Below are 26,151 nucleotides of genomic sequence, written 5' to 3'. Positions count from 1 at the left end.
GAGTTCTACTAATGAACAGCATTCTGTTGGCGTCTGATTTATAATGTATCAAAATTAAGTAAATATATTTTTAAAGGGCTGTGAAAGGTTGCTTATTTTTTATTCGTTATTGGTTTGTTACCCTCCCTTACACAAATTTTAGTAAATACAGCTTTTGCTCCTCTCTGAAACAACCAGTAGGGAGCATTCTTAGCATTAAAAATAATAATAATAATGAAATGGGAGCTTTTGCTAGGAAATGTAGAATAAGATGAACTAAACCATATTTCAAAGTCACTAACGTCTTTATTTCCACCAAAGGCTAGCCTTAAAGAACTAAAATTTATTTTCTCGTCCTTTTGTAAGCTAAGAATCACAAGTCTAGTCAAGGCATATAAAGGTCTGTTCTCAGTTCCCCAGACTTCTCTCTCTGCCCCTCTCTCCCTCTACACCTTCCCCTCTCCCTTTTCCTCCTACCTCCTCTTTCTCTCTCTGCCTGCACTCAGCTCCCCAGTGGCTTTAGGGCAGCCGTTCTCAACCTGTGGGTTGCGACCCCTTTGGGGGTCAAACGACTCTTTCACAGAGGTCACCTAATTGACAACAGTAACAGAATTACAGTTATGAAATAGCAACAAAAATAATTTTATGGTTGGGGGGTCACCAGAACATGAGGACCTGTATGAAAGGGCCACGGCATTAGGAAGGTTGAGAACCACTGCTCTAGGGGAAGAGTCTCTTTGCTTCCAGTGTCTGGTAGCCCACGGTGTTTCTTGAGGTCCCCTGGTTTGTAGGTAGCTTCCCTCCTGGGTATCCAATTCATTATCTGCTCTTCTTTCTCCTAAGACACCACTCATAAAGGAATAGAACGCTGCCCACTCCTGCATGTCCTTGTCAGCCGGTCACATAAGCGCAACCTTATTGCCAAACAAAGTAACAATCACAGTTACAGGATGTAAGACCTCAGCTTATCTCCTGGGCATCACAATTCCATGGATAACAACAGTCTTCAGAGTTCTGAGCAAACAAACTTGACCGTGTAGTTCTATATGTGTCCCCAGGTTCTGTCCTCCACGCACCGCTTGCTAGCCCTCCTGCAGAATGGTTTTGTGGTTGTCATTGTCCTTATGCAAATGAATATCTGATTGAACTACAAATACTAAAGCTCATAAGTGAGCATCGTCATTAAACAGCTAACAACTTACAGTTTAACAATTCTGTAATGAATTACAGGGACATTCTACCCCTTACGTTAGAAGATGAAATGATTCAAATGAATTATTTAAAATTTATTCACTATCTGACATTTTAAAAATTATTAAATTTATTAAATTATTAAAATTATTTACAGTAGCAGGCATGAGTATAACATTTTAAAAATAGGAAGAGATTAAACATATTCCCAGGAAGAGAATCACAACAATGCCTAACACTCCATACATCATTTCTATATGAATCAGGAGTGATTTCCTCGTAACTTCTGTCAAATCTCTGTCAGCTGACTGGGACAGGGGTAGACAGGGAATGGAGTGTGTTTTCCTTTCCTCCCGATGTCTCTCGGTGCTTTGAGCAGGTGATTTGGGGGACTACATAGAGGGAATGGTGTGGAAATGACTTCCCGCAGGGATTCCCAGTTACTCTCTGGACAATGCTACTAGTTGTACTGCCAAAGTCAGACTCCGTGGTCCAATCAGTTTGGCAGACTACATTCCCTCGTTCGGAACAGGAAGCGCGGCAGCACCGTGAAGGTTCTGATAAGAAGCTCCAGAGAAGGGGCTGTTGAGCTGTGCGGAATTCCGAGCTTTTCAAACTCATTGAGAGACAGAATACTTCCCATGTCATCCACAAATACCTAATACTTCTGTCTGTTGCTGTTAAGATCCAGAGAGCAACTGGGCTACCACTTCCCCTTGTCAGCCCGCATTTTCTTCTATGTTCATGAATTTCTATCAACTCTCCTCTCTAAATTTCTCAGTGGGTGAATCCTGCATGTTGTGAGCACTCCTACTGACTGAGGATGATTGTCTTCTCTCCCATGTTTGTAAATTTAAATAGGGAACAAAGCTTCCTTTGAGGATTTTTGATGGAGATTCATTCTATCCTTCGGGGACTAGGTTGGACGTTTCTGTGCCAGGCGCCCCAGAAGCAACCAACCTGGCACTATTTCCACATGTGTTTGCTTTCTGAAAAGTGAGAGGTCCTCTTCTATATTACCATTGCACTTCAGCATCCCTACGCCCAAACAAAGATTGGTATAAGGCCCATCCTTCTCAGGGAGGCTGCTTCTTTGGGATACTAGGACAATGGAATCAAGTGTCCCTGTTGTCCCCCTCATGCTCACAGGTACATTGGGTTTTTCTAGTAGAGCATTTAGGAGTCTCTGGGTGACACAGAAGGTTAAGGGCTGCCACTACAAGTGAAAGAAAGGTTGGTGGTTTGAAACCATCCAGAGACCCTTAGAAGATCAGTCTGGACATGGGCTGTCGAAAAGCCACAGTCCTGAAAATCTGCGTGAGCAGTTCTAGTGTGTGACGGGGGTTGCCGGACTGGCAACTGACTCCCCAGCAACCAACAACAGTGCACCGTTTCACTGAAAGGAGTCCTGTTTTCCATCTGCCTCTATTGTCCTGTGTTCACAAGAGTGCCAACCTTCCATCTATCACGACTGACCACGTTCCTTCTGGGTCTTAGATTTTCTGCCTTCTTTATTTAGTCCCTAGAGATCTGCCCCCCCTTTTTTTTAACAAGCTAAATGATGGGTTTGAAAATGAGAACTAACCCACTGACCACCCTGTTGTGATACCTGCCTATTGTGTGAGCCTCAAGACCAGCATCCAGTTGACACCCTGGAATCTGAGTTCTGTATGACTCACCACTGAGCCCAGCAAGGGACACACAGGGTGCCATTCCGAACAAAGACCGGACCCCTCCCAGCTTGGGAGGCCTTCCTGACACATATAATATAGACTCAGCTCGACAGAGCTCTTCTGGACATCTAAATGGCACTATAAACCCACCACCTCATTAGTCCTGCCCTGAAATGTCAAAGGGAGCAAGAGAATCAACATTTTTCTGCATTAAAAGGTGACTTATAGAAACCTGCCTCTATGTTTGACCCTGTAAATCCATTAAAAAGCTGGGGGCCTGCCAGAAAGTGCCTTTCCAGTTGGCTCTGGGTTAGCTTTCATGACTTTCCTGTAATGAATTGTAGCTTGCCCGAGTCATTAGGAAGATTCTGACAGGGAATGAGCCTGAATCTACTGTTCTTTGAAGGACTCAATTTGTCTTTGATTCAGTGCCTAAGCAGTCAAATAGCTGAAGGGGTCAGCCAGGGAACAGAGCTGGCAACTAACCACCGGCTTGATTAGATTGTGAGGATGTGCAGTGACTTCTAATATATGCATCAGAAGAACTTGAGACAGGAAAATCACTCCTTTTCATACCATCTTTTGCTCATTTTCCATGCAGCATTCCAGGCAAGGGTTAATTAAAAGCTTCTGTTTGTTGGCTCTGTGGTTGAACCACAGACCTAAATGGACAGATTGAAGCTGTGCTCCAGAAAGATTACATTATGCCTCTGTGAGATCTAGCAACCGATACAATGGTACAGTGCTAAGCTATGCCAAGGTATTCGCTGAGCCATCTTTTAGCCTTGTTATAGTATTATAGTATGTGTTTTCTGAACATGTCTGATTGTTTTCTTCGTTCTTTATCTTTCATTTTGTCTCCCAGCTTATTAATGTGGCCCTGGGTAAATGCGTTTCCATTGGGAACACCACAGCTCTTCTGGAAGACTGTGATGGAAGCAGCAAGGTATGCTAACCCGTGGGTTTCTGCTTCATCTAGTAAAGCAAGATAAGACACCAGGTCATTCATCGCTCAAGAAGTTCACCTTTGCCAAACAGAAACCATAATGAACGTTTGAATATCTATGTAATGCTAAGGTTAGTGATAAGGGAGTTTACATTCAATGCAAGGCAGTGATTAAGGGGATAAAGGTTGGGTGCTGAAGTCAGCTTACCAAGGATCTAGTCTGGCTGCATAACTTATAAAAGCATGGTGTCTTTAAGCTACAGTTAAATAGGAATAGTAAAAGAAGTGAAAGAAACCGATTCCCCCCCAAGAACTCTTTGAAGCCCCCTCATACCGCTGCAGCTGTTTAAGGAACAGAAACGACACTTACACAGCGCTATGAGTGGATTCGGTTGCCTGGTGATCCTGTAGGATGCAGCAAAAGTTGTTCGGTCGGGTTTCTGCAAGGGTGAATCTTTATGGGAGCAGGTAGACGATCCTTCCTGAGGAGCTGGTGAGTGTGAACCACCAACCTTGCAGTTTAACAGCACAACACTCAGCCTGCTGTGCCATGAGAGCGCCTCAGGACCCCACAAATAGTTACTGTTTTGTAGAATGACAAAAACAAAAGTGTGAAACATATCGCATATAACATATCAAGATATAATAGTATCAAAATCAGTGATAAGTCATCATCAAATCTGTATACTAGGCACCAATTGAAGTCTCTCCTACACAGTTCCCTATTCTCCTGCATCGTAAAGGAGTAATTGGCATGCCCTGAATCCATGATCAATGGCGGGCAACTTTATAGTCAATACTGATAAACTCGGGTCCCCTGGTGAGGGGTGGGGGGAGGGTCAGAGAGAGCAGAACAAGGGTTCTGTGATGCTGGAGGCTCATTCTGAGTTTCCACCCCAACATATGTCCCCCAGAGTTCTGTGTTCTGGGAGGGCAGAGGGGGGTTAGTGATCTTGTTCAGCTGCCGAGGAATAGCAAGCAGAAATGATGGCATCGGAACAAAGTCTTGCAAATCACTCTTGGGAGGAGAAATCTCTTTGTGAGGATGACCTAGACTCACCAAGCCTCAACGGCTTTCCCTTCGCTTAATGACATTCCTTATAGTTTTATGATCTCTCATCTCAACCTCTTCTTTTGGGCATGAACAGTTGGTTGGGAGGTAGAAGCCACCCAGAAGTGTCTTGAAAGACAGGACTGACCATCTAGTTCCCAAAGGTCAGGACACCTAAAACTCTACGGGCCTGTTCTGGCCCGCATGGCTGTGGATGAATGGACCGCAACTCACAGAAACAGCCCCGAAAGGAAAAGCCATTTCGTGATCTCTGTTAGCCTAATCCAGCAATGGCCTGTAAATCTGAGATGTAGGCACTTTTTCTTTAATTTTAAGAAAAGGGAGACTAGAGACAGAATATAAAGTATCAAAAATCAATGGAATAAAGTACCATGCTCAGTAATCATCCAAAGGTGAGATAAAGTAGTATATTGTAGAACAAAGCCACCATTTTGTCACAAGATATAAGGGAAAACGATTAGATAATACGATTCCTCAAGATCTAGGGCATTGTAGTGGCTGTTTGCACCTGATAATTCAGTCGTTCTTCCAAAAACCTCAGTTCTGTTCTTCATACCCCATGGATTCTCCATTAGGGGATGTGAATATTCAAAAGAGTGTGAATCATGCGGCCTCAATCTTCCAAAAACTGCAGCTCCCTTTTTGGTTGTGTTGCTCATTTTTAGCATCTGCCTCTTGTGGTTTGTATGAGTAATAAAGAGTAAAGAAACGTGAAAGATGTTATCTTATTTTCAGCAGAATTAATGAGGCATCACACCAAGCCAGGAACTACAGCATTTGTCTAAAATAACGCTCGAGAGAAAGGAAAACCCTAGGCTTGAGCCGTTAAGTTCCCTTCCTCAACTTAATTAAAAAGGCTCTGCATTCACTCAACTTTAAAATTAGTGTTGATATCTTTTGTCAAAGTAACATGCAGCTTTTCTTAGTAGACATGCAAAGTTTAGGGCGCATTTGAATCACCTGGAGATGTTCTTCCAAAGCAGAGTCTCTGCAGGAGGTCCATGGTTGGGCCTGAGACTCTGCATTTCTAACAAACTCTAGGGTGAGGCAGAGACTCAAAGGACAAGAACATGTCTGACTCTCAGAATTAAATCTCAATGATAAATGACTCAGTGCGTCTCAAATCCATTACACATGTCTGACTAGGTAAAAGCATGTCTTCGTCCCACCAGTCTCTAAATGTTTCCTAAAAGGGTCACATGACTTTGCAAAAGAGCAAGCTTCCAAGAGACCTTTGAAGGGAATTCAACAGGCAGATAGTATTAGATTGCAAGAACTGAAGCACATACATCCCACTGCCATCGAGTCAACTCTGCCTCCCAGTGACCCCTGTACTGGCGTAAGAGAGTAGAAAGCCCCGTCCTTCTTCCGCGGAGCTGCTGGTGGTTTTGAATTGCTGGCCATGCAGATCGCGCCCAGTAAGTAACAACTACACCACATGAAAGTAACAGAACCACAGTTCCTTCCATGCAGATGAGGAGGTTCGAAGTGCAGAGCCAAAGTCCATCTGTAGACAATGGGACATCCCTTCACAGAAGTGTCACAAGGAAGGGATGAGCCAGCCAGCGTGCAGTATAGCACCAAAGTACACGACGACGTTCCTCTAGTTCTTTATTTCCTCCCACCCCCCACTGTTTTTATGACCCCAATTCTACCTTACAAACCTGGGTAGACCAGAGCATGTACACTGGTACAGATAAGAGCTTTCGGTATACAGAATCCAGGACAGATAAACCCTTCAGGAACAGTAATGGGAGTAGTGATACCATGAGGGTAGGGGGAAGGTGAGTAAAGAAGGGGGAGAAAGAGGGAACCGATTGCAATGATTGATGTATAACACACACACACACACCCAACCACACACGGGCACAAAGAACAGAAATGTGGGTGAAGGGAGACAGGAGACAGCAGACAGTGTAAACATGAAAACAGTAATTTATAATTTATCAGGGTTCACAAGGGTGGAAGGGTGGGGAGGAAAGAAAGAGGAGCTGATACCAAGGGCTCGAGTGGAAAGAAAATAATTTGAAAATGATGATGGCAGCATATATACAAATGTGCTGGATACAATTGATGGATGGCTTATTCTAAAAGCTGTAAGAGCCACCAGTAAAACAATTTATTAAAAACAAAACACAACAGTTCCTGGAACTATATCAGTATTCATTGCAGACACTGACAACTTTCCAACTGGACTCACAACCTCACCCAGACCAATTCCTGCGTCATGCGGGGTACTCACGTGGGGCAGTTGAGGACTCCCGGTGCTAGCAGAAAAGACAGATCTTTGCCCCAGTAAAATAATCCTCTAGAGTCCGATTGTCAAGTTTGCCTGAATCAAAAATAAAAAGTGCATTAATTCCCACAAGGAAACTGACTCTAAGCCCCCTTTGGCCTAGGTCCCTGGTCATTCGGTGGTTTAAAGTTTCTATTTCTTCAACTACATGAGTTGCCTGAGAGTCAGAACATCTGAAACATATCTATTTTAGATATGAACTGAGTGTACTAAATAATTTTAATTATTACAGTGTACTTTGTTGAGGGCTGGTTATGTGCCAAACACATGGCAGTCTTGACTTCACTGCTTAGAGACAGAAATGACTTCAGACCATCTAAATAATTTGTCTATAGTATTAGAACTGAAAGTGTCAGTCCCGGGATTTAAATGCAAAACATCCATTATAGGATTTGAATATAAGAGAATTAAAGCAAATGATTGACAAAGCCCATTGCTCTTCTGCTTCAAGTGACCTGTCTTGTGCATTTGCCCACAGTTCCAACAATTTAACTACACCTGGTTAAGACTGATCAAACATGGAGAATGGTGCCTAGCTCCCCTCCCTGACCAAGAAGCCCCAGGGCTGCATCCTTGTGATATCAGAGACAAAGGGCTACAATGGCGGCATCACTCAGCATCCATCTTTCAACCAGAACTGGTAAGCAAAATATCTGTGCCGCTTCTTGACCACAAATTCAACTTTCATCCAGATAGGACATAAAATGCTCATTGTCAACGTCTTCAGTCAGAAGTTTCAAATATGTTTGTGACAATAGCGCAGCGTACAAGTTAGCACAGAGAGACGAATAGATATTTTTGCAAATGGTCGTTTTTTTCTTTTCTTTCATGAATAGTCTTTAAAACCAGTTACTGTAAATGACGGACTCCAGATTCTTTGCATTGTATTGCTATCATCTGGGTCTCAGAGGGGGATTTGCTTCAGTCAATCAACAATGCAAAAAGTAAGGATTTTGCTAGAATTTTCACTGTGTGCCCGAAGGGCATATAGGGAGAGGCTGTGGCAGTAAGCAGCACGTTTCCTGAAAGTCCTGCTCACGAAGTGTGAATCCAGTTCTTCATTCTGTTCCTTTGCTGTATCGCGAGCCTTTCCCACCCTCTCCGCTGCCAGGAGCCCAAGCTCTCTGTGGTGGATTGAAGCCTGCTGGCCCAAGCTGGCAGGAGCTCCCTGCGTGCTGCTCTTCCCAACTTGACATACAGGGATATCAGGTTGATAACTTAAAAATAGTCACGGTGGGAGAATTCATGCTACAGAAAGTGGTAAGTGCTATAAGTCAGGCATGTTTCTCCAGAGATATACTTGTTTATGCTGACCAGAAGACCCTGCTTGTTTATGTTGACCAGAAGACCCTGGTTCATTCTCAAAGTCCTTTTTTGTCTTTTCCAATTTTATTTGAACAGGATGCCGGAGTGGGGAGTGTCAGTTTAGGCCTGCCTCCCAGATTTCCTTATAGCCCACTCTCGTGTAGGAAGCCATGTTTGAACTACCCTGACTACACCAGGAGAAGGAGAATCCAACTCACATCTACCCAAGAATGAGCCCTAGGACGCAGAGGTCAAACATGCCTCCGCCTTCCAACTTCCTTTACCTATTTGAGGGAACCGGCCCTTTCCAATGCACTCGATTTCTCTGCTGGGTTTGACAATGCATTGCCTAGCCATGCAGATCTCACAGACAATACTCATGAGTGTGGAGTTGATAGAGAAGGTACTAGGTTACTAGTCTCTCGGGAGAAGTAGAGCCAGAAGGCTCCTTGGAGGGAATGATTGTGAGACTTTGTCTCACATACTTTGGAAATATTATCAGGAAAGACCAGTTTCCAGAGAAAGACCTCATGCTTGATAATGTAAGAGTGTGGCCCGAGAGAGGGAAGCTCTTGGCAGGACCGATGGCGACAATGGCCTTAAACATGAGAGCCGTGGTGAGGATGGCGTGGGACCGGGCTGCGTTTCCTGCTGTTGTGCACAGGGTCACGGTGACTCGGAACTAACACTAAGACCCTTAACAGCAGGTTACAAAATGTTAAGGAGACGGTTCTTTGGTCCACAGCACTTCTTCCCAGCAATGCCGGCAGATTTGGCTCTCTCAAGTCCTTGGCCTTTGCCCCGTTCTGTGAGCCAGGAAGCCCATGGCTCCGCCTCATCATCTCCAGCACTTTTTCTCTGCTCTGTCTCAGGGGATTGGAGCTATGACCTCCAGTGTCTCTTCGCTGCCTCCGTCACACCAGGCAGGAATCTCACAGATGCTCTACTGGGGTTTCTGAAGCGGCTCTTCTTTCTTGATAGACAAGGGGTTTCTTTCTTCCTGCTTCTAGCTGGCTCATTTGCATACACAGTAGAATGGCAAAACTGACCAATGCCCTGTAGTAGTGTTTCACACACCGATTTGCATGATCTCACCTACTCATTTGGTGGGAATTACAAGGACTAAGGACAGAAGAGCTGCACCCAGCAATTTCATGTCAATCCCTGAATGCCTTGGATATATAGAGATCTTTGTGTTTCTCCCCCAGAACTGGTTGTAAAATAAACAAACTTTTTTACATGGGGTACCCCCACTCCTTCTGATTATATATATTTGCTTTCTCATGCCCAGGCCTAAAAGTCATAGGCTTCAGCAACACATTCTCTAACCTTCCTCTCATGAGATAACTCTGTTCCATTTCAATTTCTTCCAGGTAATTTAATATTCTTAGAATAAACTATTACATGTACATAAAGTATTTATTTTAGTTAGCATACTCTGGGGAGATGCATACTGACATATGCTGAATAAATTATATTTATCTCCTCCTTACCCCTGTGGAAGGGGTACCAGATGTGTGATAAAAAGGAGAGAAAATAGGGACATATTTCTCATTTACAGAAGTGTGTCAAGATCTCAGGCTAGTTTTGAAAATTTGAAGCAAGTAGCCCTCATATCATCCAGAGCTTATTTGTAAATTGGTTTGGCTCCATGGAGAACTCAAGTCTTAATGAGCTCATATGAGAGGGTTCCAACGAAGTTCATGGAAGAAATGGAATTAAAGATAATGGAATTCTTCCACAAATCTTTTGAAGTTCCCTCTTGGGCCCAGTTTTGATCCCCCTAGATATGAGGTTTATCTGGTAAAGAAGACATTTTCAGGTAGTAGAAATTAGAAATCTGCTCCTGACCTTGTTTGTGCCTTCACAGACAGAAGATGGCTCTGTAACATGTAACAACTTCTGCCTTTGGATACTAATAAATATCATATACATAAATCTTCTTGACAATTGACTTTCTTTTTTCTTCATTTTACCAGATGCCTTTATCCTAAACTCGCTCAGGTCCCCAAGATACATAATCTTAAAGAACAGAAAAAAATTGAGGACAACACTGTGTCTAATAACAACATAGTTCTCCATTTAGAAAACACTAAGAGTTTTGGAACATCATGGAGGAGGAAAGGCACCCATGAATTTGATCCTGGACACCAAAGATTTGTTAAAATTTACACTAATAACTGGAGAAGAAAACAACGGGACCAACAGTTCCAGGGGGACATGGGAGAGGGGGAGGTGGGGGGAAAGGTTGTGGTGTTAACAAACCCAGGGACAAGGGAAAAACAAGTGATCCAAATTGGTGGCTATAAGGACTTGGGACATGGAATGCATCTCTACCCATGTATTCTTTTTTTAAAAAACATTTTATTAGGTTGGAGACAAGTCACGCAGTTACATCTTTATGAATTGTCTGCAAAACATTATAGAAAATCTAAAACGGTTTTGCTCAAGATCGGCTCTTTTACAAAACCTTATCATAATTCAAAAATTCTACAAGGGCAACAATCTTTTTATAAAAGCATCACTTATAAAACAGTTGTGACAACAGCCTGCATTTGTATATTTATTAATTATTCTTAAATATATTATGAATTATTTTAAATATTTATAATTAAGATGATCTTTTAAGAAGTTATAATAATAGCAGTGACTTATAGGTAGAAAAGTTATGAAGTCATAAAAAAGTGCTTGGTACAGGATGTATCATATATAGACTGTTCAATAAGTCTTAAGAAATTATAGAACTTCTGAAATAACCTGAGAATTATTTTAATTCATAAATAAACCACATAATTTCTAGGCTTTTGTGATACACATTTGTAGTGTAAGGCCTGGATTTAATTAAAAACTTAATTCACTTTTTATGATGATACATGATCTTTTGTTTGTTTACTACTATCAGTGGTAAATATTAAAATTATATCATTATCAAATATAGTAAATATTAAAATTATATCATTATCAAATATAGTAAATGCCATCTAGAATTGTTTCCTTTAAACAACACTTTCAGCCATAGTGTCAAATTCATCTTTTTGTTCTCAAAGGATTAAAAATTCTGGTAATATACAGATGTAGGAAGACTTAGTTTGAGGCAAAGACAAACAAACCTTTTATACCCTGTCTTTATGTTATTTATGTATCTTTTGTTTTTATTCTCAAAGAATCAAAAGTATAATTACCTATTTTTATTGGTTTATATTTCCTTAAATCTCAGTTGTTAATGTCAGCCTGTGACTCATTCACAGATTTCTTTTCTCTACAGGCCAATCACATTGTTTTTGAAAACTATCATCAGTTGTTGTGCTTAGAAGGAAATTTTCCTCAGAAGACCCTAAAGACAGCTCCTTGTGATCCAAAGAAGCCAAATCAAAAGTGGACATTTGAAAACTATTATGAAAACTGACGAGGACCTGTTGTTATTATCGAGAAAACCTATTAAAACCAACCACAGAACCCCTGCATTCTGGCTCACGGTGACCCCACCTGCCACAGAACAGAACTGAGCATCTTAGGGTTTTCCTTTCTGTAATCTTCACAGAAGCAAATCACCAGGCCTTTCTTCTGCAATGTGGTTGGGTGGGTTTGAACCACCAACCTTTGGTTAACAGCCAAGCACAAATCATTTGCACCAGCCGGGTATTTAATAAGCCCATTAGATACTGTGCAAATAATAGCAACTTTGGTGACTGTATTTCTCGGCAGTAGTCGAAACAATCCATTTAAACACTGCTTGAATGGGAGATGGAAGTAAATGCCATAATATTTAAGACACAAAAAGCAATTTTTAAAATATTTACGACTCAAAGAAGCAATCCAAGTTTAGACTAAGGTCCTTTTTTCAGAATTGTGTGACCTTTTGAATTGCCTCCTACCCTACCCACCCTCTGGAACTGGTCCCGTGTGTTTCTCCATACAATCTAACTGGACACTAGAAATTAAAACAAAAATACATATGGAAGAAGCACAAAGATACGCATTATGATAGTGTTTGATAATGTCCAACTTGTTAGGTACCATCAAAAAAATCTGGTCTTTGCTATTTTTCAATCAACAAAAATTGCTTTGGTTCTTAATGGTTAAGAAGACGTCATCATCCGACCATTACTTGTGAAATCCTATAGGCCACCTACAGTTGTGTCTGTTTGAAATATATTGGTATGATCCCACTTGGTGGCAGAGTTTTCTTTTCCAAGCTGAGAAGACACCCTTAAATGCTTATTGAATTCAAACTATGGGCATTGCTTTAGCTCCTTACATTTTGCTTTCTATATACTTAAAACTTGTAAAAATGGTTGCACCAGTAATGTCCTAAACTTAAGAAAATTTATACACACCAACACACACACACACACATATAGGGCTAGGGCACAACATACTGCAGTAACAAAATATATTTTAATCATTGAGCAAACTTTAATATGGGACCAAACAGGAAGAGTTGCAACACATAAAGCAGAAATAGAGCACATAAAAATGTTAAGATTCTTTTGTCTGAAACGAGTAAATTACTGTATTAGACTTAGTAGCAATCATAGGAACAAAGTATGCTAAACATTGACCCTAAAGGGTTTTTTTCAAAGTGGAAATAAAGAGAGGAAACAGAATGAAGTACACAACCGCCAGGAAAAGGGCTGGGAGAAAACCACCCAAGTCCTGGTCAAAAAAGGTTACCTTTATTATGATTTTTTTTTAATGTCAAGTACTGGGTGTGGACCCAATGAAAACATTGAGTATTTTGTGCAAAGATGGCTTTCAATATTTCCTTGATTCAAATTGAGCCCTGCATCTTAGATTTGGGAGGGACATACGACAAAGAATTGGAGAGACCATGCTAATCCTTTACATTCCTTTTGGTACCAAAAATAAAAGAAGAAAAAAGTCATGGTAACCAAGAGACAAATTACTGTCCCAAACTCTCAGGCCAGTTAGTGATGGCACCAGGATTAGAATTTACGTCTCCAGAGTAGCCACTGACCCCAGCAAATGTGCTTCCCTGGGTTCCTAAGAAAGAGAGCCAGCAACCTTTTTGGTGCAGAGGGTCCCTTAGGGATTTGTTGCCGTTACTCCACAGTCAACCAGAGCCTGTGTGGTTCTGCGCCACCCCTGTGAGCGACTGCAGACACTGTTGAGATCCTGAGCGTTTTCACTGGCTGATTTTCAGGATGTCTTCATAGGCTTTTGCCTTCTAGACCATCTTACTCAGAAAGGTCCATTGAAACCCGTTTCCCATCACAGCAACGCACAGGCCTCCTCGGACAGATGGGTGCTGTCTGCACAGGAGGTGCATTGGCCAGCAATTTAACCCAAGTTCCCCACATGGAAAGTGGGACTTCCCATCCCTCCTCCCTGCAAGGACAGTCTCGTGATACACTCATGACACCACCGGTTTCTTGGTCTGCTGAGGGAGGCGGAAGTAAACCTGAGCACCTGGAGTTCTGACTTCCGGTTTTCAATAACATTTTAATTCCCAGGGAATTACACACAAAAAGAGCAGTAACTTAAAATGGGAAAGGGAAAGAATTGCACAGAGTTGCATCGCGTTTAAGATGTTTTAATCAAATAAGTGACATTGCAGATGAGATAAGAGAATGATGCAGTGAGAGTACGTTTCCAAATAGAGCCATTATGGGGGGAAAGACAAACCAATTGCCAAAGGATTAATTGAGTTACTGACCAAATTGAATATAAATAATTCTTCATTTAATTAATGAAAAACGTTTGTACCACTTTTATAAACTATAACCAAAATGAATTTTTCCAAAATGAAAACTGTTCAGAACTAGTTCACCAACTCTGCTCAAAAAAGACAGAATGGTGTTTTGAAGGAACATTTACCTTTAGAATGTAATGTTTTTCTCAAAAATAATGTTCTATTATTTCCTCAGCATGGGCTCTTCTACTTTACCTCGGTGTGTATAATACATGAAACTATGTTTGAAGCGATACTGTCAATTTAACAAAGGAGTGTTTCTCCTATATCACACATTTCTTCTTGGATAGAATGTTAAAAACAGCTCTTACCATGTATTTACACAATATTCTATGCAAGGATTTAATAACGAGCTCAGGATCTCTATGAGCCTAACCTTGAGAGCACTCACACATTTTTTTTCAAGCATTTTGGTTTTCGGAAGACTATTCAAGGTAGCAGTGACACTAGGCGTTCTGATACTTGCGATGCTACGTCCTTAGAGCAGCGGTTCTCAGCCTTCCTGATGCCGTGACCTTTTAATGCAGTTCCTCATGTTGTGGTGAGCCCCAACCATAACATTATTTTTGTTGCTATTTCATAACTGTAGTTTTGCAACTGTTATGAATCAGGCAATCCCTGTGAAAGGGTCATGCGACCCACAGGCTGAGAACCGCTGCCTTAGATGGTACACACGAGTATGAAAGTCCTTATATGACCTTTAATAGTCTTCAACAGGGAGCTGTACTATTGGCTGCCGAACTTTTCCTGCCTTGACTTGGTTTATTGTTGTTGTTTTTCTTGGAAAGGTGTCTGTTTGTTTTGTTGCCTTGAACACGTGGACAGTCTTGATAATATGACGGCTGATTTTAGCAAAAGCTAACTTACCGTCTATTACAGTGTTTGGGGACCTGTCAGTGTGCTGAACTCCTTTCTCTCTTCAACAATTACCCAGAGATTCCACCCCACGCCCCCCAAAAGGGCACAGCTTTGGTTGGTAGTCATATTTGACCCCCAGTATCAAGTTTACTCAACTCTGCTGGCTGACGTTCAATGGTTTTTCATTTGCAGAACTACAAACTGCCGTGTGCTGTGACCAGAAAACGTGGTTATCTTTAGCACACCATACTGGAAACATTCTCCTAGAGAGTAAGAGGCCTTCCTTCTGGCATCATCTATGTCAGTGGTTCTCAACCTGTGGGTTGCGACTCCTTTGGGGGTCGAACGACCCTTTCACAGGGGTCAACCGATTCACAACAGTAGCAAAACTACAGTTATGAAGGAGCAAGGAAAATAATTTTATGGTTGGGGGTCATCACAACATGAGGAACTGTATGAAAGGGTCACGACATTAGGAAGGTTGAGAACCACTGTTTTAGGGATTACGGAAGGACATCAGCTATAGTGCATAGCAAATAAACTTCCATTCAATCTTGATGTCATGAAATGTCTTGGAATTATTGATCATGCAAAAGAAAGGGACCAAGGTGCACCATTTGGCACCATCGCCATTGTACTAGGAAACCTGGGGATGTAGTGGTCATGCGTTGGGCTGCAATCCACAGAAGCCAGCAGTTTGAAACCACCAGCCACTGCTCAGGGAACACATGGGGCTTTCTATGCCCATGAAGAGTTACCGTCTCAGACACTCAGAGGGGCGGTTTCATCCTGTCCTATTAGGTCACTGTGAGTGGCATTGTCTCAATGGCAGTGAGTTTGGTTTTTTGCATTTTAATTGTCTTAACATCTCTAATTTGCATATTCAGAACACAGGAAATAAATCACGCTTCAGATTAAGGCCCTCTTATTTTGGACAAATCCAAGAAACCCCAAGGAATGAGGACAATTAAATGGAACCAATTATAGTTGATTACTTACTATGTGGTAGGTACTTTATGTATTTAGTTTTCTGCACAATTTGATGAGTAACTTTCAGTCTCCCGGTTATATAAACAGGAAAACGATGAAGAGAAATTTGGGAACTGGGCTATGCTACTATGATTTATATATATGAGGGGCTTCAAAAGTTTGTGGGAAAATGCCATTATCTTTTCATTATATTTTCCACAATATTTCTTGCCCCTTATACATCCACCCTTCCTCCTCACTTATCAAAATGATCAATTAGTGTTATGAAAAATAGATGATAACATAAAGTCACAAAAGATGACTATTTCACCGCCAGACTGCCAAATAGATCACTATGTAACTGCCAACTCACTGAGAATCATGGCCCAGCCAGGCTGGTAATATCACCCTAGCCCCTACTGTCACTGCTTCCCCCATCTAGCACTTCAACGTTCCTTTACCAAACTTCATTAGTGAACAAGGCAGATTTTGTTTTACAATTGTTATAAATGCGAAATGTTGGACAACAAGATAGTCAACCCACAAATAAACGTGTCTGGATCTATTAGATAGATGCACATACAAATGCACACGCATACACAAGTCAACTCTGGTAACTTCAGTTAAAGCACCTTAATTGCAGATTATTGATATTGAGATCCAAGGTCATGCAAGGAGGTGGAATCAAAACCTGTGACTTCTCATTGATTCTGAAGAGAGAGAAAACACAAGCCAGAGCCCTCTACTCAACAATTGATGCGTAAGCTTTGTTACGGTCTGTCTCTAAAGGCTTTGATGTAGGAACCATTCTTTTCATCTCCTGGAAAAAATACACGTAGAAGAGGATCCGTAGGAGGCTGTTCTTCTGTCAACTGCAGTGCCAACTCTTTCATGGTATGCTAAACAAAGCTGACAGATTGCTAAAGTTGAACAGAGGTGGGAATGCAAAGTTAAAAGTCTTCTCATGTAAAACACAAGCCATGACTTTTAAGTTCACTTGAGTAGATTGCTGCCATAATGATTTTGATTTTCCACTAGTAACTCAATGATTGCTGTAAACCGAAAAGTCTTGAATATATAAAAAACACACAAACCAAAAAAATTGTACAAAACATTTATTTTTAGTGAATAGCCAGGTGGTGGACAGGTTTGAACAAGCAATATAAAATATCATACATCCCTGATGAGGCTTAGTAAATGGTTATGCATGTGATAGCAGTGTTTGTGTGTAAAAGAAAGAAAGGGGAAAAAAAGTGTCATCACACGAATTCCTCTGTTTTTCATCGAATAGGTAACAATAGCCACCATTCCAGTTAGGAACTCTTCACACATTTATATGAATCTTTTCTTCCCCACACAAAGCATAACTAAAAATTCTCATTTTCCAGCAAATAGGACATCTTGTAACATGCTGAGATTCTAAGGATGGCAGTTGGTATCATGTATGTAACAAAGAATTTCTTTTAAAACAAAAGTTTTCTACATTATTTAATGATAAATATTTGCCAGTCAATGATATTGGCCATAGCTATCTATAAATATCAATACTTTAAATATTAAAACTATTTTGATATCACAAATATAGTCTTTACCTGACAATTTAACATAAATTAATGTTTATAAATATACAGTGATTATTTCTTTATTTGAGGCACTGAATTGTGAGCAAGAAAAACTAAAGGCTTCTACTTAAAACAAAGAAAATAGAGAATTCAAAAAATATCTTAACTCTCTTTTAAATGACTGCTTCTGAACTTCTGGATAGAAATATTTCAAGTGGATTAAATTTTATTTTGCTCTGGATACTCTAAATTATCAGGACACTTATAATTTAGTTTAGGATTATACACATGGATTAATGCTTCTCTTTCAAGCAGTTGCCCAAATTTCTCTAATTTTGTACATATTAGGAGGTCAACTTGAAAATAAGAGAATCATCAAATCCATGAATTTTATTAGTGTTTCCTTGATAAGCATTTGTTACTAAAAGAACTAGACTGAAACAGAATAAAGATAGATTATATTTTACTTGAATATATTTTTTGCTCTTTAAAACTTTATTATTATTATTAAGATCATTTTACTGGGGACTTTTACGGCTCTTATAATCCATACCTCAACTGTATCAAGGATATTTGTACATGTGTTGTCATCACCATTTTCTAAACATTTACTTTCTATTTGAGCCCTTGGTATCAGCTCCTCTTTTTTCTCTCCCTCCCCCCACTCCCACCCTTATGACCCCTTGATAAGTTATTATTATTTTCATATCTTACACCAATGACTGTCTCCCTTCTCCCATATTCCTGTTGTTCATCCCCCTACCCCCGTAAGGGTGTGTGTGTGTGTGTGTGTTATGTGTCGATCATTGCAATCGGTTAACCCCCTTGAATATTTTTTAATAACCCAATTTCTCTACCTCTGATTACCTGAGTTATTATTTTTTTAAAAGAACCAAATAGATTATATGAAACTTCTGGAAAAATTCAGACCACTTTCTACAGTTATTTCTAAGACTTCTCCAGAGACGGTAGTGACTTACTACATCGATTTTGTAGTTACCGCGTACCTGGGAGCTTTCGGAAGCCCATCATTCTATCAATATTAGTATTAGTGTTGATTTTATGGCCTGATCACATGTTCTTCATGAGCAGTATGAACACGCTGTCTTCATATCTATTGTCATGCAACTCTCTGATATTTTAATATTAGGAAATGATTGCTGTAACTTGCGACATTTTAATCGCAGTCTTGTTTTTATGGAGCAATGAAAGCCCAGGCCGTAAAAGCAGTTGCTTTTCTCATGCGGTCAAGCGTAGTTCTCCTTGAGGGTGCTTTGCTCTTTCATTCCTTTCCATGGTTTTCTGTTCTATCACTTTGAAAAACGTAAACGTCTCTCCTGCGTGTGAAAATGTGCCCAAAGTGCGACCAAGGGTAAATCCGCAGAGACAATCGCGGCAAACGTGTCGCCGTGGTTTACATGGGTTGCCTTCCTGCGGAGACAGAGGCCAGTGGTGGCAGTTAAGACGCATGAAGCTACTATCTCAGCACCTCTGCAACTTATATAAATGCTCCAGAAATGATTTTTATAACCACATGTACAATCATTTTGAAAACGTCTTAAAATAAATAATGCAAGTGAATTAAAATAGAGTGTTCTCTTGGTCTCTGAGAAGATATCCATTGTCAGACTTCGTAGGCTCTGATATGCAAAAATCCTAAATATCCATAGGAAACCACAGGAAAAAAGTCTAGAAGCCACAAATAAGAATACAATCTTTTATTGAACACAAATTGGACACAGTGTTACTTTACTTAAAGTGTTACATATGTGCATGCATGAATGTGAATTGGAATCTCTTTGATGGCAGTGAGTTTTGTTTTTATACATATATTCTGTGCATTCAAGATAATGTTATAGAAAAGGTAAATTTATCCTGCCAGAGAAATAGAACTGTTATTGATACTTGTTCCTCCAACAACTAAGGAAAACAAAAAGTCATGCAAGGACATGGCAGAACCCCATCCTCAGTTATTACTCCTAGCTGGCATGAGAGTCCTTCTTACCATTCCTGAACAACGAAAGTTTCCAAGTTCCCAATGGGGTTTCAAACAATTGAAATGCCCCTTGCCAACTAAAGGAGCCTCTTGTCGTTCCTAGGTTAAAAACAACCAAACAGCCTCCGTCGCCATCACGCTACTTAAGGAGTAAGAGGACAGTAGGGCAATGAGTACCAATGTCACAGAACAGTTTCAGTGGTCTTTTCCAACTTCATTGCTTCACCCATGAGCCTTAAGCATTCACTAACTGAATATACTCTGAAATAATATTTGTTAACAAGACAGTTTCAGGTTGGTTAATCAGTTAACAGAGTACAAAGCTAGAGAGACCAGGGTTGCTATGTGTTAAAAACCCACGCGAATGGGTTGCTTTCCTGTGGCATAGACTTACTTCACAACTCTCTACAGTTCTACAGGATGCACCACCTGCACGGGAACAGCTCCACATGCATATTGCATTGAGGTTAGCCTGCCAATATGGTGCAGTCACAGGCTCGAATTTGAAGTGAAGTGGAAAATTGTAAGGGTTATCAAGCATCCAAATAAAGAACTTAGGATGTCCAACTGAAAGGACTTAGAAGATCTGTATTAATCAGGCAATTATCTTCTCCCTGATTTTGGCAGTAGAGACCTTGGATGCGTTCGAAAAAGTCGCATTGTAGAAGATCAAACCTACAGGTTTTGGGTTAACAATCTCTATACAGCGCATTTGTTAGTTCTCTAAAGACATAGAAAGAGTGCTGGGTCCTGATCTCTAAACTGAGTCTTTTATATATGATACTGTGGAAATATATTAAGTGACCAGGAAGAATTAGAAGAAATTGCCAGTAGAGAGTGTGGGATTTGTTACACATAAGTAAGCAATAATCTAAGAAAGGATAAGCCAGGGTTTTTCACAAAATGAGAAAGAAATAAACAAAGGGTAGAAGAGCACAATGACCCTATTACATTCAGACAATAAGGAATTGTCCTTCTATTTGAAAGGCCCACCAAAATATATTTATCTACGGTGACAAGAGTTCATATAGATGAAAGAATGAAATAAAAAATTGTGCAGCAAAGTAAGAAGAATATAAATATACTCTCCTTTTTCATAAATATACATTATTTGAAATGCTGGTTTGAGGGAAGCTCTAGGACCACATTTTAAAATATCTTGATTTGGGCTGAAGTCCCATAAATTAAATATTCCCAAGTACTATCAGAACTTTGTCACCCAAAATACGTACTTACACTCTATTTTGAAATTATTCTAATTATTTCCATGTTCATAGCAACTAGTACAGTTATGACTACAGATGTCTCAACTTTGTAAGGAAAGAAAATTATTCTGAGAAACTGTTAATAAAGGCAAGTATGGTAACAGAGAAGGGTATTTTCTTAAAAGTGTGATAAGACTGGCATTTTCATTTTGAGTGACTTCAACTGTTGCAGACAAGATTTTATTTTCAGTCATAGAAGCAAAACGATCGGATACACCTTTTTAGTATATTGCCCACCAATTTCCTGGCTCCTCCTTTGTACCAGCCTCACAATGGTGTAATTCAGCATGCGAGCATAAAGCCAACATCTAGCGAACAGAATTCTCCCTGCTGAGAATTGCTCATTCCTCACAGCGAGGAAATGCAGTGTGTGGTAACGCCTGGGAGACCTGAAGAATTTCACTCTGTAGATGCCAAGGAAACCCACTTAAAATGTTCTGAAAAGTGTATTGCCATCCTCACGGTGGACCTTCCCTTGCCTGGGACATCCATCAAGAAAGACCTCAGAAGAAAGACAGGGATCATGTCAGGAAGTCTTACCTAGCACCTGATGACTACATTCCCAAACCTTGCCACTTTTTATGACCAAATCATGAGGGATGCCCCCGGGGTGCTGACAAGTCAGTGTTTGTTCCATATGGTTATATTAATAACATTTTTAAGAACAAATGCCTCGAGTGAATATAATGCTTCTTGATTGGATGTTACCAGACTGACTGTTTTCTAGGGCTATTCCCACATTATTTTACAGCAAAACAGGAAGTAGGCTTCCATGTTTTTAAAGAGGATTACTCAGAAAAAGGCATCCGAGGGTGGGGGAGGGGGTTGGGGAAGAAGTAGCCTTTGCTTTTAGCACATGAGAATGTCTCCGTTCCAGCGAGTTTATAGATGCATCATTGACTCGAATTCATCGATTCTCTGCTTGGTGTTTCCTTTCCGGATTTTCCGGTAGGATATTGTATTGTACCTGGAATAGGCATTCCTGGAGACGTCACTCTTCTTCCCGAAGGCTGGATGCTCTGGTGTCACAGGTTGGGAACTAGGGCTGCTTGGAGGGGAGTCCTCACTTGCATCTCCGTCATCTTTTAATTGAGATCCGTCTTCACTTTTTTTCTTAAATTCGATCACTCGGACTTCATCCTCCTCCTCATCGCAATCATCACCGTCATTAGTTTCTTCATCCCAACGCTCTTGCTCCTGGTCATGTTTAGAAGGCAACACACCAACGTGGGTAGGTTTCTGAAATCCCAACCATTCCGTTTCAGTTGCCTGGTAGGCTGTGTTCTTCCGCGCTTCTTCTCCTTCTCCCACAGGTTGTTCACAAATCCTTTCCGTCTGTCGAATTATTTCTTGCTCCTTGCTGCTCAGAGGAATTTTCTCCCACTGATGCCCTATAGTAAAATCAATTAGTAGTAAGACATGTATAAGTTCCAAAATACCCACTTTTTATTCTCCAAACTATTTCTCTGTACAAGCCTTTCCCAACATGTTTGCCATGGGACAGTATTCTGTGGGTTACTAATATTTGTTACACAGTAAACAGGCTGAATAATCAAATGGGTTTGGAAAACACTCTCCACAGGGTTTCTGTGAATCTTTATGGGGACAGACAGCCTCGTCTTTTTCCCTTGAAGTCCCTAGTGATGTGCCAGACTTACAACCCACAACTCCACTAGGGCTCCCAATGACCTACAAATGAGGCGAGAGGTCATTGCTTCCGGGCCCTTCTCACAATTTTCTAGTCTCACAGAAAGATGTTTACAGATCCATTTTTATACTAGGTTTTTTGCTTTCTTTTCATTTCCTTGATTCTAGGGATTACACTATAAACTTACAGAGGAAAAAATATATACACACACATACACGCCATCCATATGGATTAATACCACTAGCTACTTAAACAGAACTCTTACCATGTAGTAAGTACCTAGCCTAGTCAATGATCCTTACATTTTAAATAAGTATACATTTCAAGAGTTGTTAAAATCTTAAGATTTATTTTTTTCCCCACAAGAATCAAATAAATGGATCTTTTTTGCTCCTACTCATGCTTCAAGCAAGCCTGGGTTGCCACACATGAAATTGCTTTTTCCTCAATGTTTTTAGAATCGTCATATTTTTCAATCCAGGGGTATTCTCTTTAAATATTTTATAGCTGTTTGCCATTGCAATAATAATAATAAGATCCCAAAATACATGTCTCAATCATCCATGGAAAGCATTCTTCCTCTCACAAAACTGAAAAGTCATTGCCATTGATCTATTCCTACTCATAGCAAATCTATGAGGAACTAAGCCTGCCCTTGTGGGTTGCAGAGACTGTAACTCTATGGGAACAGAGAGGTTCATCTTTCTCCAGGTGTTTGAACTTCAGAGGTTCATCTTTCTCCAGGTGTTTGAACTTCAGATTTTGTGCTCAGCAAGCCAACTCTGAGCCCACTACACTACACCAACAGGGAACCCTAATTCAAGACAAAGTGGTCTTGTGACACACATATAAAAATCTAGACTGCTCTCCTCTGTTTAATTAGAGTTTAATGCTGCATTCTATGAAGCTGTTGTAGACTCATAGTGGGTTCTTCTGAGCAGAAATTTGAAAGTGACACCTTAGAATATTGAGATTCTTTCCTCTCAGAGTGTGACACTTTGAAAGCATGAAGACTGAGACAAAATGATCATGAAATCTTATGAAAGCAGCACCAGGTGCTCTGTGGTTATATACACACCTCGTGGCTGCTCACCTGCTTGGCAAAAAGCCCTGATGATCCACTACCTTTTCAACTCAACTCGCAGAGACCAGGCGGATCCCATCTCGTAATACCCTATAGAACATGGTACAACTGTCCCTGTGAGTTTCCAAAACTGTGACGTTGTATGGGAGTAGAAAACATCATCTTTCCCCCACAGAGCGACTGGTGGTTTCAGATTGATAACCTTGCCTTCAGCTGCCCATATGTAACCATTGCACTCTCCCCCTATAGATTATAGCTTAAGAAACCCTATGGACTATTTACTATGTCTTACAAGGTCAATATGAGTTAGGATCAACTTTAAGGAACATACACCTCTTATCAATTGTCTCTGAAAACTTAAATATTTGACAAAGGCTGTCACGATATTCTTCCTTAAAGACTGTGCAGTGAGCCTTTGATTATGGTCAATTGACAGGCTAAGAAGCATCCATGCAAAAGGGAAGAATGCAGAAAATTTCCAATTACATCCATGTTCTCCTTGGCATTTCCTATTTTGTATGATGCTCAACCTATCATCTCTTCAATATTTTGTCTGTGAGGTCCTTGATATTAATGAAACCAAACTGGATAAAAAAAAAGCTGGCTTCAATTTTGAGATGAGTTAACTTTAATAACCATTTAAATAAAATGGTTAATTTTGAGATAAGTTGCTTAAGACTACAAGGTAATAAATGAATGGTTAATAAGGCACATCTTAGCCTGTACTTCATTTTGGCACCTGCTTGAATGTAGACATCTTCTTTGAACAGACTCCTAAAGAATTCGTGGCTCTTATTCTGTTCTCCCATTTTCTGAAAGGACACAAGTAAAATGAGCTTTCTCATCCTGGGAAATTTCTTTGACAAGAATTAGGCAGCCATTTGGGGCTTCTATCAAAGAGCAAGCAAATAGATTCAATTTTTTAAGTAATTTAAACTGCCTGACAATGGCCAGCTTTCTCCATAAACCGATTTAAAAAAACATTTACATTTCACAAGGTGCCTGGTATCATTTGACATTAAAGACTTCAAATTAAATGCTGACATAGTGAACCAACTTAATCAGAGGTAGATTGAGAATTCTGGTCAGCTCTGCCAGCCTTTCCACTGTCAGCCTTGCACCATCCGGAATGCTTTCTAAGGTGGAACTCCTAGACAAGCCAAGACTCCTTTATCTGCCTGCAGCAGCCTGGTGAGCCTTTAACGCCTTGTCCAAATGGCTCTCATGAAATCCATTCTCATGTCACATTGCATGCAAAAACTGTCACTCAAATCCACTCAAACAATTTCTCTGTACAAAATGGTGGCTCCTGTTACCTTCTCTGAATGCCATTTCCTCAGTACTTGTTTCTTGGAGAGAAAGGTCTGCAATAGCCTTATGAACAATAAAGAGGTTCTCTTCTCTGTTTTCTGGGAAGGCGAGAAACCACAGCATTAATATTTAAGCATTTAGATAGTTTAGTAAATACATTATCAATTTGGACTCTAGGTAGACATTTTCATTTTAATTCTGTTGATTAAAAATATCTTTGACTCATTTATTGAGTGGTTCTATTTATTTATGAGTATGATAACAATTTCCCTTTTATATCTACATGAAACATAGAATCCTTATTTCAGACATCTTCAGATACATTTTGAAGAATTTGAAAGTGTGAATCCCTCTTGTTCAAATAATAATGAGATTGTTCATAACGCTAATAGAGTTCTACCACTGTCACCAACCATCAACATTCAGCCAACACTTACTCTATGTAGACAACTGAAGTGGATAAGTATTAAATAATTCTTCCAACAGCACTACAAACCATTCTCATCTTGAGAAAATGGAGACTTTCTGAGGCTAGGAACATTATCTAGTATCATAGAGCCATCAAACAGGTCATTCCAGATTTGGACTAAGGCAGAGGTTTAGTCCTTAGCCTATTCAGCCTTAGTAAAAATCAGGGCCCATATTTGGAAAATGGTTTTTAAACTTAAAAAAAAATATTTAGGTTATTCCTGTTATACTGCAACCTTAGGTGAGTTGACAAATCGAAGCACGCAAATTGAAGAGCGCAGGGATACATTACCTTGTAGGAGCGTCTCATCCAGGGATGAGTTGACCAACCAAGGCCCTTGTGATGTTGCACTTTCCCCCTGAGGCTCTTCTAAGGGTTCATCTCCAAGATGAGGGTCCACGCTGTGGTACGGTGGTATGCCCTCAGCAGTGGATGCTTCCTCTTTGATTTTAGTGGTTGGTTGTTGCCCATTTTCAGGTGGTGTATCTCCATTACACTCAGCCCCACCGAAGGTCACTGGAACCTCTGTCATGATGTATGAGGGAAACTATATGAATGAGCGAGCAGAACCTTGATTGGATGACTTCTTTTGCCTGGAAGTCCTATAATGCCACCTTCTACTGTAAGAATAGTAATTTCAAAACATCACTTCCTTGCATAATAACAAACTTCTCTTCCGACAGATATCCAGGCAGAGTGTAGAGCAAAAGCAACAGAATCTGCAAGATTTCCCACCAGCCAGAGAGCATGGATCCAGCCAATCGTCACTGCTTTTCCTTGCTCCACAGTCCCACTTGCAGAATTAATGACACCC

At 40.4% G+C, this 26,151-nt stretch overlaps 2 protein-coding genes across 3 annotated transcripts in view; one reads left to right on the top strand and one right to left on the bottom strand.

Moving 5' to 3' along the window:
* The window catches only part of GALNT5 (polypeptide N-acetylgalactosaminyltransferase 5), a 46,692-nt gene extending 34,114 nt beyond the window's left edge, over positions 1-12,578 (top strand). Inside the window, exons 8-10 of the mRNA XM_075529012.1 lie at positions 3,709-3,789; positions 7,636-7,797; positions 11,728-12,578. Coding sequence (XP_075385127.1) covers positions 3,709-3,789; positions 7,636-7,797; positions 11,728-11,868 — 384 coding nt within the window. The 3' untranslated portion in view covers positions 11,869-12,578. The remainder of the gene's footprint in view (positions 1-3,708; positions 3,790-7,635; positions 7,798-11,727) is intronic.
* Positions 12,579-21,707: 9,129 nt separating this feature from the next.
* ERMN (ermin) lies at positions 21,708-25,869 on the bottom strand. 2 transcript variants are annotated; one of them, XM_075530308.1, is made up of 3 exons: positions 25,629-25,869; positions 24,874-24,966; positions 21,708-22,216 (listed from the first exon to the last, which is right to left on the bottom strand). In XM_075530308.1, the coding sequence occupies exons 1-3, from the start codon at positions 25,867-25,869 to the stop codon at positions 21,708-21,710; spliced, it is 843 nt and encodes a 280-aa protein (XP_075386423.1). The 2 variants fall into 2 exon arrangements, with proteins under 2 accessions (XP_075386423.1, XP_075386424.1); XM_075530309.1 differs by having other exon boundaries at positions 24,874-24,906.
* Positions 25,870-26,151: the final 282 nt, after the last annotated feature.

Source organism: Tenrec ecaudatus, chromosome 13 (genome assembly GCF_050624435.1).
Source record: "Tenrec ecaudatus isolate mTenEca1 chromosome 13, mTenEca1.hap1, whole genome shotgun sequence".
NCBI lineage: Eukaryota > Metazoa > Chordata > Mammalia > Afrosoricida > Tenrecidae > Tenrec > Tenrec ecaudatus.
The sequence above is the reverse complement of the archived record's forward strand: the minus strand, read 5'-3'. Positions and strand labels throughout refer to the sequence as shown.

Bases quoted from the DNA above. Each gene is read 5' to 3' on its own strand.
- ERMN (XM_075530308.1), bottom strand. From the start codon at position 25,869: ATGACAGAGGTTCCAGTGACCTTCGGTGGGGCTGAGTGTAATGGAGAT. The intron at 24,967-25,628 runs GTAATGTATCCC...TCGCCTTCCCAG, and splicing joins GGATGAGACGCTCCTACAAG to AAAACAGAGAAGAGAACCTC. The intron at 22,217-24,873 runs GTAACAGGAGCC...ATTTTACTATAG, and splicing joins GGAAATGGCATTCAGAGAAG to GGCATCAGTGGGAGAAAATT.